This window comes from Astatotilapia calliptera, chromosome 7, assembly GCF_900246225.1.
Source record: "Astatotilapia calliptera chromosome 7, fAstCal1.2, whole genome shotgun sequence".
Lineage (NCBI taxonomy): Eukaryota > Metazoa > Chordata > Actinopteri > Cichliformes > Cichlidae > Astatotilapia > Astatotilapia calliptera.
In genome coordinates this window covers 14,020,448-14,032,373 of record NC_039308.1, presented here as the reverse complement: position 1 = coordinate 14,032,373, position 11,926 = coordinate 14,020,448, and the positions used below count along the sequence as shown (strand labels likewise).

The following is an 11,926-nucleotide window of genomic DNA, read 5'->3' as shown; positions in this document are numbered from 1 at the left end:
GCTGCATTCGCAAAGCCACCAGCATTGTGGCTGATCGGACACACCCCTCTCACACACTCTTTACACTCCTGCCATCTGGAAAAAGGTACCGAAGCATTCGGGCACGCACATCCAGACTGTGCAACAGCTTTTTTCCACAAGCCATCCGTCTCCTCAGCAAAAAGGGACTGACTGATAAACACGCACACACACACATACACTAACATTATCACTCAGCTTAACTCAAATACCTCAAAACATTGAGACTGGACTGACTAACCAACACAAAGCGCAAACACACTGACCTACACCACCAAACCATCGCACACACCAACCTGTAAATGCTCTTTTGCACAATATTATTACTAGATATATTATATATTATTATTTTTTTTGCACTAACTTGTCTTGTAGCACCTTGGTTCCTGGAGGAACGTTGTTTCGCCTCACTGTGTATTTTTAAACTGTATATGGTTGAAGTGACAATAAAGTTGAACTTGAACTTGAACTTGAACTTGAACATAGCTGTGTCGCTAGCGGTCACGTAGCACATCATTATATACCAGCTAGCCAAACTTCAGTAACCCTACAAACGTCACTGCTGTTTAGTTTTCTGTCTTCATTTATGCTGGAAGTGATAACAGAGCTGTACGTTTTAATTTGTTTCCAAAACCACGCAGTCAGGACATGCTATATTGTATTTAGATAGGAGCTAGCGAGCTAACTCCCTGCTAACTTCTAACTCCGTTAAATGTCATAAATTCCGTTTTCATGGATGCCTGGATGTTAAACTCAATTGTTACACCTGGTAGTGCAGAAGGCTGATCATTTTATTAAAGATTAAAGACTTTAGACAGTTTTTCAACTCTCAGTAATGCCATAGTGATCGTTTGATATATGGACCTGCAGCGGAGTTTAGGTCCAGACACGGCTAGTGACGTCAGACTGAACAACCGGATTACCTTTAACATTTAAATACTGGCCACCAAATACTGGATTACTTTTTAATCAAGTCAGTGTGATAGGGTGCCCAATGGAGAATGAGAAAATAAAATTGTAAATTATTCTAGCACATTTGCTTTTTACTCCCCTCCTCCAAAAAAATAATAGCAACACACATGTGGAAAATTATAAAGCTATTGTAGAGTTTAATTTGCATTATATTATCATTTTTTATAGTCCCTTGTACGCTTCCACAGAGTTTACATGAAAAGTCAACATTTAATTACCGAATTTCTAGTTTCCTAAATACTGCAACAGTACACATTCTGATTAAAACCCCTCAATTGAAAATGAGCAGATGATAATCTGCCTTCAGTTTGAATTGAGATAGGCGCTTGTGGCGGAGGCGTGGCCCCGGGCGCAGCTGCAGGGGAGGAGTGGAGCGGAAGGCTCATCAGGGCGGCGCTGCGAGGCCGGTAAGAACAGCTGATGTTGTTTATGGACTGATGATGGTTTCCCTCCCCTGTGTTATAGTGAGACGGAGAGGAGCGGGAGAGGAGAAGGAGAGACACACATCAGCTGGGATGCACAGCTGTCATTCTGTGCGATAGTACCAGTGTGTGAAAGTGTAAATAAATGTGGAACTTGGCGATAAAGACCTGTGTGTGCGTGTACCTGTGCCTAGTATATTCCACAAGTGGTGCCGAAACCCAGGAAAGTGCCGGTGGGGAAATGTCCGACCCACAGGCCGCGCCACCCGCCCAGCCTCTGCAATTCTTGGCGCAGATGCTGGCGGAGATGGCGACGATGAGCCGGGATCAGGCGGCCGACCAGCGTGCCCACCTGGCCGCGCTGCGGGAGCAGACGGACCGGCAGACGCAAGTTCTGGAGCGGCTGGTCGGGGCCGCTGCCACGCCGAAGCCCTCGCCACTGTCGGTGGCGGTGCCCCGGATGGGGGACGGGGACGACCCACAGGTTTTTTTGGAGACCTTCCGTGCCACGGCGGAGGCTTGCCAATGGCCGCGGGAGGAGTGGGCTCCGCGGCTGCTCCCCCTGCTGTCCGGGGAGGCACAAACAGCGGCCCTGAGTCTGCCTCCGGCGTCGAGGAGCAGCTTCGCGGACGTGAGCCGGGCGGTGGTGGACAGGCTAGGGCTCACCGCCGAAGACCACCGCCGGCGGTTCCGGGCCTGTCGGCTGGCTACAACGGACCGACCATTCGCCTGGGCCCGGCAGCTGCGCGACGCGGCGATACGCTGGCTGCAACCGGGAACATCGGAGGGGGAGACGAAGCTGGTGGACAAGGTGGTGCTGGAGCAGTTCACGGAGGGATTGCCAGCGGAGACGGCGAGATGGGTCCGGTGCCACCGGCCCGCAAGCTTGGAGGTAGCGGTGACGCTGGCGGAGGACCACCTTGCCGCTGGAGCAGGGGAACCCGGGGACGCCGGACGGAGGCCGAACAAACAGGCCCCGGTGCCGGCCCCGAGGCGCCGTGTGCCGGCACCAGGGCAGGCAGAGCGGCTGCCGGCGCTGAGCCCCACTAACCCTTTCGCGGCGTTGGTGCCGTCCAGGGCAGCCGAGCCAAGTGGAGCCGCCCCCGAGCCACGGAGAGCAGCACAGACGCCGGGGCCGGAGTGTTGGAAGTGCGGGCAGCCGGGGCACCTGAGGAGGGATTGTCCGCTTATGGAAGTGGGGCAGGTGTTTCGTGTTGCTGGCGCCCCAGCACCCTCCCCCGGTCCAGGAGGGACATACAGTATTCCGGTAAGGACTCGAGGGTGTATACGCCAGGCGTTGGTGGACACGGGCTGCACGCAGACCCTCGTACACCAAAGCTTGGTTCGCCCCGGGGCATTGCTGGAGGCAGAATGGGTGGAGGTGAGGTGTGTGCATGGTGACGTTCACAGGTATCCCATAGTGCCGCTGTTATTAAAGTATAAGGGCAAAACGCATAGAGTAACGGCGGCGGTTAGCCCGCGCCTGTCGCACCCCCTGATTCTGGGTACCAATTGGCCGGGGTTTCATCAGCTACTGGGGCAGTACGCGGGGGTGCGATCACGACCGGCCCCGGAAGTGTCCCCCATGGGTGATTTCCCACTGGAGCAGTCTCGTGATGGCACCCTACGCTCAGCCTTTGACCAAGTGATGGCTATTGATGGTCACGTGGTGCGCCCTGAGGCCGCGCAGACCTACCCGCGTTTCGTCTTATTAAACGACCGATTATATCGAGTGAGTCGTGACACTCAGACAGAGGAAACACACACCCAGTTGTTGGTGCCGCAGGGCCGCCGGGAAACGCTTTTCCAGGCGGCCCACTATAACCCCATGGCAGGGCATATGGGCTATGAGAAAACTCTGGAGCGAATAACGGCCCGATTTTATTGGCCGGGCATCCGAGCGGATGTGCGCCGCTGGTGCGCGTCCTGCCCGGACTGCCAACTTGTTAACCAGCCGGCCATACCGAAGGCGCCGCTGCGCCCTCTCCCCCTCATTGAGGTCCCGTTTGAGCGCATCGGCATGGACCTCATCGGGCCGTTTCACCGGAGTGCACGCGGCTACCGCTTTGTGTTAGTCTTGGTGGATTACGCAACGCGGTACCCGGAAGCAGTTCCGCTGCGCACCATCTCTGCAAAGAGTGTGGCGCAGGCACTGTTTCAGGTCATCTCCCGAGTCGGAATCCCGAAAGAGATACTGACTGACCAGGGCACGTCGTTTATGTCTCGTACACTGCGGGAACTGTACGAATTACTGGGCATTAAATCTATTCGGACCAGCGTCTACCACCCTCAGACTGACGGGCTGGTGGAGCGGCTGAATAAGACTTTAAAGTCCATGATTCGGAAGTTCATTAACGAGGATGAACGCAATTGGGATCACTGGCTAGACCCTCTGTTATTCGCAGTGCGGGAGGTGCCCCAGGCCTCCACGGGATTTTCTCCCTTTGAACTGCTGTTCGGCAGGAGGCCACGTGGGGTGCTCGACCTGATTAAAGAAAGCTGGGAGGACGGTCCGAGCCCCGCCAAAAATGAGATTCAGTACGTGTTGGACCTGAGAGCAAAACTCCACACTTTGGGGAGGTTGTCACGGGAGAATTTGCTCCAGGCTCAGCAGCGTCAGCAACGCCTGTATGACAGAGGGGCTAGGCTCAGGCAATTTTCACCGGGAGATAAAGTGCTTGTGTTACTCCCTACTTCCAGCTCGAAGTTGCTCGCCAAGTGGCAAGGACCCTTTGTGGTCACACGGCGAGTCGGGGACGTGGACTATGAGGTCGCTCGGTCGGACAGGGGAGGAGCCACGCAGATTTATCACCTCAATCTCCTCAAACTGTGGCGAGAGGTTGAAACCGCTTCTCTGGTGAGCTTGGTGAAGGAGAGAGATGAGTTGGGGCCTGAGGTGCCAAATTCTATCATTCCCGCCTCCCTCCCTTGTGATGACCATCTCACACAGGCCCAGAGGGCGGATGTTGTCGCGTTGCAACAGCGTTTTGCGGACGTGTTCTCCCCCCTGCCCGGCCGGACGTCCCTCATCGAGCACCATTTCGTGACGCAGCCTGGCGTGACGGTGCGTTCACGGCCCTACAGGCTCCCGGAGCACAAGCGAAAAATCGTGCAGAGGGAATTGGCGGAAAATGCTGAGGATGGGAGTAATAGAAGAGTCGCACAGCGCCTGGTGTAGCCCCATCGTTCTGGTGGCGAAGAAGGATGGGTCTATACGGTTCTGTGTCGACTATCGCAGGGTGAACGAAGTGTCACGCTTTGATGCCTACCCCATGCCTCGGGTCGACGAGCTCCTGGACCGGTTAGGCACGGCCCGCTTTTTCACGACACTGGACTTAACCAAGGGCTATTGGCAGATTCCCTTGTCTGCCGAGGCCAGGGAGAAAACGGCCTTCTCCACTCCGTACGGTTTGTACCAGTTCGTGACACTTCCGTTTGGCCTGTTCGGGGCCCCGGCCACTTTCCAGCGTCTCATGGACCGGGTACTGCGTCCGCACGCAGCGTATGCTGCCGCCTACCTGGATGACGTGATCATCCACAGCGACACCTGGGCGGAGCATGTGCTGCGGGTGGCCGCGGTCCTGGAGTCCCTGAGGGGGGCGGGGCTCACGGCCAATCCGAAGAAGTGCGCGGTTGGACGGAGGGAGGTGCAGTATCTGGGGTACCACCTGGGGGGCGGGCAGGTGCGTCCACAGGTGGAGAAGACGGCGGCTATCGCATCCTGCCCGCGCCCCAGGACGAAAAAGGAGGTGAGACGGTTCTTGGGGTTGGCGGGTTACTATCGTCGCTTTGTGCCGGGGTTTGCGCAGCTAACCAGCCCCCTGACCGATCTCACTCGAAAGGGTGCCCCGGATCTGGTCCAGTGGACGGGGCCGTGCCAGGCGGCGTTTGTGCAGGTGAAAAAGGCTCTCTGTGGGGAGCCGCTGCTTCACACTCCTAACTTTTCCCTCCCTTTTGTTCTGCAGACTGACGCCTCGGACAGAGGGCTGGGAGCCGTTTTGTCCCAGCAGGTAAGGGGGGCCGACCGCCCTGTCCTATACATCAGCCGGAAGCTAGCAGAGCGCGAGCGCCGGTACAGCACCGTGGAGAAGGAGTGCCTGGCCATCCGGTGGGCGGTCGGCTCCCTGCGCTATTACCTCCTGGGACGCTCATTCACCCTCTGTTCGGACCACGCCCCGCTGCAGTGGCTCCACCGCATGAAGGATGCCAACGCCCGGATCACCCGGTGGTATCTGGCGTTGCAGCCCTTTAAGTTCAAGGTGATCCATAGGCCGGGGGCGCAGATGGCAGTGGCCGATTTCCTCTCTCGCTCGCGGGGGGGGGAGTTGGCTCGGCCGGACGGCTCCCCGGCCTCGAACGGGCGGTGGGGGTGTGTGGCGGAGGCGTGGCCCCGGGCGCAGCTGCAGGGGAGGAGTGGAGCGGAAGGCTCATCAGGGCGGCGCTGCGAGGCCGGTAAGAACAGCTGATGTTGTTTATGGACTGATGATGGTTTCCCTCCCCTGTGTTATAGTGAGACGGAGAGGAGCGGGAGAGGAGAAGGAGAGACACACATCAGCTGGGATGCACAGCTGTCATTCTGTGCGATAGTACCAGTGTGTGAAAGTGTAAATAAATGTGGAACTTGGCGATAAAGACCTGTGTGTGCGTGTACCTGTGCCTAGTATATTCCACAGCGCTTTATACTGAGTTTAATTAAATTGCAGGGGTGATGGAAAAGAACTTGTTTCGCAATACTAAAGCTCGTGCTGAATGTAACAGATCCTTACCGGTTTCTGGAAAAAAAATCATGTTGCCTTCTCATCTAGCAATTAATGTGTCTGAGCATCAGCTTTAAGGGTGTCCTAAAGATCTTTCTCTTAGTACAAGAAATAAACCATAACAATCCCACGCACAGTTTTTTAGACCATCTCCTCCTCAAAGTTTTGGACTGTGCTCACTTTTATTCAGCTAGTGTCACCCAAAATGTCAAAATAAAGTCAGGTAACATAACATTTCTTATGTTATGTAAGAAACGGTGGTTGCTTCTCAAGATACCTTGCCCTAGTTGCAAATAATCTCCAACTATAATTAAAACATAAGTCCATCTATACATAATTGCCAACATTTATCAAGGAAAGCAGTGCATCCTGAGGGATATAAGATGTGAGAGGCTATTTCCTAAATGGCTCTTTTTTCACTAGCCCGTTACAAGTCATACTCACAGCTGTTAACGGCACTGAGACTTTAGGGGACGTGTATAAATAAACACATGAATCAGTCTCTAACATAAGCAGGAAATAATCAGTCACCATGTATACACAAAAGGTGTTTACGCTAAGGTATGTTTTAACCTTGCTTTAACATTCAGGCGTAATAAGTGGGTGCGTTTGCATTTGTGCATCCCTGCTCAAGGAGGCTAATGCAAGCATTATCTCAGGTTGCACAGTAATTAAGACATTTAGATCAGTTGCTTGGTTCAGCATATTAGTGCAATGGAAATGGCCAGAGGAGAGAACTTTGAAGGTTTATCTTGGAGGTTAGTTAAAATCCCACTGACTTGCTGTTTTTGCACAAAGCAGAAAGCACTCCAAAGATAACCCCAATTAGCATTTTTATTTACTGATCTACTTAGCCAACATTTATTTATCCTGACAACAATTTAACGGAAAAAAAATCATAAAGCTGCTTCATTTATTTTTCCTTTTTGTAGTTATTATGTTGTAGAATTACTTTGCTGAAAACGAGAAAAAGCTACAGCATCAAACATAAAATTATATCCTCACAACACTAAATACTTGCATTGTCATTCATTATAAGAAAGACGATTGGTTGAATAAAAACCCATGCGTAATAAGTAAATTCAAACCTTGTCTTGTTTTCATAGCAGAGCACCCTTCGTTGTTGAAATCAGATTTACTACCAGATCAAGACACTTTCACAGAGACACACATGCAGTCGTCCATAAGGACATGCAAGTAGCAACATGTCCCAGCCAGCAGGCCACCACTTTTATTAAAACGCTGGGTTTGTTTAGCTGATGCCTCATGCGTGCATGATAAATTGATTTTTAAAATAAAAATCACAGTGATGCTCACTCAGGCTACCTCGGGGAGGCTTCTGTCATGCTGATTAGAGTTGTTTGTCTCTATGATATTGACATACCACCACCAAAACTGTGAAGGCAGGGTTAATCCTGCATTTTCACTTTAAAAATTAAACACACAAGCTGATGATTTATGTTTCATAGGCCTGAGCTTGTTTCATAATCCATCTTGTTTTGTGTTCTGGGTACAGAATACAGAGGTCATATATCGTTTTTGGTTAAACATCATGTTATGTCCTGCAGGGGAATCCTGCATCTTTATGTGGAGCAGTTATGAGAGACAAACGTAAGAGACAAAGATGAATAGGTGTAATTTTCACAGCTATGATTATACCTGGTATCCTCCATCACTTCCTCTGAATAAAATGGCTCTCCATTATCGACAGATCACATGAAACTGGCGGCTAATGGTAGAAACTGCTCCATGTGATTGGGCACAGGAGAGTGGCGCTGCATTAGCATAACATCAATGTCAAGCTTAAAACCCTGGATTGAGCTAATCAGTATTCCCACTGTCACATTAGTGTGGTACTCAGAATCCAAAATATACAAGTGTTGTAATATCGCCATTCAACCATGTCTACATTACATTTCCCACAGTCTTCCTCTAATGGTGTTAAAGAACCTATGAAAATGCACTGTCCACAAGGTAAATGACAAACAAGCATTGGCTGTGTAAGTTGATGCGCTCTAACAAGTATGCCCTTTCTCATTGCTATTTTGAGTAGGATGATGATAATGTATTTTACAGTATGGCATCTTAAAAGCTGCAGGTAGGTACTGTTGGTGTAACGGCACATTTGTAGGCGGCTGAACATTCATACAGTTTTTACTTTTAAACTAATCGTTAGGGAACTCATTTTGTTACTTTATATGTTTTATTTTTTATTTTTTAAAAAAGCCTTGGTAAACCAACAAAGAGAGACTTCTGTGAACTCTTTTTAATTTATACAGGATTAAGCAAAATTCTCTAACTACTCTGATTTACTTTTCTTTATATTTTGCTTTCATGCAGTTAGACGTTCTTGTATATTTTAAAGCTGTTTTGAGCAATAGTTCTCTGGGCTTTCTGAAGGTTTTTCAAAGTTTATCAGGTACAAGCCTCATCCTTGTATCTGACCTTTTTAAAGCGTAAAAAGGCATGCATACACATAAGAGACAACTTAGCAAAGAACCAATTTTATCTTCAGGTACTTTGCTGCTAGACGCCTGTTACAAGAACACATCATTTGTTCCCATTTCTTTAGTCGAATCTATAAAAAATGCCAAAGATAAGACAGTTTGACAGGCAAAAACTAGTATTTATACACTAACAGGGTAATTCTCAAAGAGCTAAAAACTTGGCGTGCTGTGTATCCTTAAACTTTCAAGTGAACAAAAGAAGAAGTGGCAGGTCTAACAAACCATCTACAGCAGGTGAACAGTATAGGAACATCATGTATTTTGGAAATAGGAAAGAAATCCAAAAAAGACCTGGCACAGGACCTGAGAAGATGCATCTAAAGCTTCAGTTGATCCATTGACTGTTCACTGAAGCCTCATCAGAAATGCTTTCAGTGGAAGGGTGGCTGTCAAGCAGCCAGTCTTAAGAAAGGGAAACAATGAGAAAAGGCTAAGGTTTGCCACATTACACAAGAAACTGAATCAAAATCAGTGCCAACAGTTTTGATCCAAAGATGACATTTTTTGATCAAATCATTGTCAGTAGGCAGTGCCATCTGGGAAGTCATAATGATTTCTGATTGGCAGAGGCTTCACATTTCAGCATGTTAATGATCCCAAACAATACATTAAAAATGTACTGGGATAGAAAAGCACACAATGGTACATAATCAGTCGTGGATTGGCCTCCCCAGAGCCCAGACCTCAATATTATTGAAGCAGACAGAGAATTCAAACAAGAGCTTTGACTATCCTTCAAGAAAACTGGAGAACTCTTTCTAAAGACTACATGAGGAAATTACAAGAACGTTTTTATAAGATTTCTGACTGTGTTTAAGAATATAGAATAAAGGGGAATTTTAACAACATTTTCAAGGCTGGTTATAACTATAATCTTTTTTCTTATATACTCTAGTTACATTTATTTTTGCAATGTTTCAGTAAATGTTCGCACCTTTTCCCCACCTCTCTAGCAAAGTCCAAACAAATGAGGGTTGGCTCTTATCAAACATAGACGTACTTTTTCTTATACTGTGACTTGTTAAACCTTTGAAGACACATGGTTTTAAATTGATGTGAGAAAAAAAATGTGAGGGAAGAACATCAGCAACTAGACAAATAGCAGCTCTGTATGTTTGCTATATGAGATGGCTTCGGTGCCATTTTGTGATTAACGTTTTTTCCACCTCCCTTGACTTTTTTTTATTTAAAAGTTGAATAAATAAGCAGCACTTTCACACATTTCTCATAATTATTTCTGCGAGTTGAATGTATGAATGCATTTCATGAAATTTAAGAGCTAAGCGCAATGGCATGAGTTAAAAAAAAAGAAAGCTAGATGAATGTGGAAGAATGTGAGAGTCTGCATGCATGTGGGTGTAGAATTACATGGTTGAAAACACTGAAAATAATGGAAACTACATTTTCTGTCTCCTCCTTTGATGGAACTATGTGTTCAGCTATCTGGTCTTTTTGTGAGCCCTATCTTTAAAGCTATTCCCTCTAGTCAACATCATACCACTGCAAGGCTGCACATTTCTGATAAAAATACTAATTATGATGTTATTTTTCTGCAAAACTGTCAACATCTGTAGTGAATTACATTATCTTGTTCCGAGTGTCCCAGCATATTGATTTGTTGTCATGAAAGCATCTAAAGTTTCCTTTAACCTGCCCTGAATGATATATTGGGCCTATCAATCACTACATTTGGTGGTGTCACTAAGAAACTTTCTTTAGTGACACTGAAAGGGTTATGGGATTAAGTTATTTAATTTCTAACTAACATAATCAGATAACATACAAATGAATGAATTGCCTAAAAATTGTATTTTGTGTTATGACCAGCAGGACTGAGAATAAATCTAATTGCAAGATTTAACCAGTGCATCCCTGCCAGCAGTGAACAAGCAGTTTAGCTTTATTTTTGTTTTTTATTTTATGATTTTTGCGCGCTGCCAAAATCACCCCCCTGCTGAGCAGCTGGGATTGGTACATTTTCTGACAGATACCCTGGATTGGATACACACACACACACACACACACACACACACACACACACACACACACACACACACACACACACACACACACACACACACACGTCAAGAAGATGGAACATATGCATCTGTAAGTCACAGCATGTCATAGATAATAAAATCTGCAATCTTGGAAATAATAATAAAAAATCCTGAGCTCCCTGTCAGTCTGTAAACATATTTAAACAAAACTTTAGAAATGTTACTCTTCTTCAGTTCATTACATTTTGTGTGGATTCATTTATGCACAGCTCTCTTAAGGTCCCACCACTACACCATTTTAGCTTTGGACTTTATGCCATTGCAGCACCTTGATTTTTATCTTTTCAGCCTTTCTATTGTAGATTCGCTGCCAGGTTTATCTTGTCACATGACCCGATTTCATCTGAGGTTCTGATTTTCCCAGGTCCTGTGGCTGCAAAACAAGCCCACATCGTCACCCGTCCACCACTGTGCCTGACAGTCGATATTGTGTGTTCAGGTTTTTGCCAAATGTGGTGCTGTGCATTATGGCAAACATCTCCACTTTGGTCTCGTCTCATCATCTTTTTAATATGTAAATTAAAAGGAGTATCTTTACTTTTATGGTAAAACAGCCAATCAATTTGACTCTTTAGTAGCATTTTAACAGTTTGCTCTACAAATCATACTAGTGGTCATATTATTAAATACCTGTATGCCTGTATGTCACTCTTGCAGTCATACAGACACCTGTGTAAAAGCAAACAGCAGCCTGAATACGATGACATTTGCAGGTAGCAAAACACTCTGGGACAGTACATTGAGCAGCAAAATGACATTCACAGCCACTTAGCTGCCTAAAACAATCAAAAGTCTTGTTTGACTGGTACTGTATCGCAGCTTTCCCTTCTGGCTGGGAATGCTTACTGCTTAGGGTTGTTTAAGCTGTCTAGAAGCTACTGTGTCTAGTAATAGTTGGCCACTTTCAAGGCTCAACATTATCCTCGTGCTTAGCCAAATGTCTCACCATATTGTTTTGCTGCTTGGCAGGCATCTTGAATTAGCCACAGAATTTCCTCTAGTCTGCCTTGAAGCTATATATTAGGAAAGTCATTTACTCCATGGGAGATTTTGCATTGGCTGATGAGCAGAGTGCTGTGTGATACTTCACATGGACATTTTCATTGCCTGGAATACATAACAACGCAACAGTATATCCATATTGTGCAATTTGATATGTGTCGGTATCAAAATTATTTCACACATTTCTA

The 11,926-nt window shown here is 47.2% G+C and overlaps 1 protein-coding gene across 1 annotated transcript; it reads left to right on the top strand.

The window, feature by feature from the left end:
* Positions 1 to 1,437: 1,437 nt before the first annotated feature.
* On the top strand, positions 1,438 to 5,949 carry LOC113025471 (uncharacterized). Its single transcript, XM_026173239.1, has 2 exons — positions 1,438 to 2,679; positions 5,923 to 5,949. Exons 1-2 carry the CDS (start codon positions 1,558 to 1,560, stop codon positions 5,923 to 5,925), a joined length of 1,125 nt encoding a protein of 374 aa, XP_026029024.1. The 5' UTR covers positions 1,438 to 1,557; the 3' UTR covers positions 5,926 to 5,949.
* The last annotated feature ends 5,977 nt before the right edge of the window (positions 5,950 to 11,926 follow it).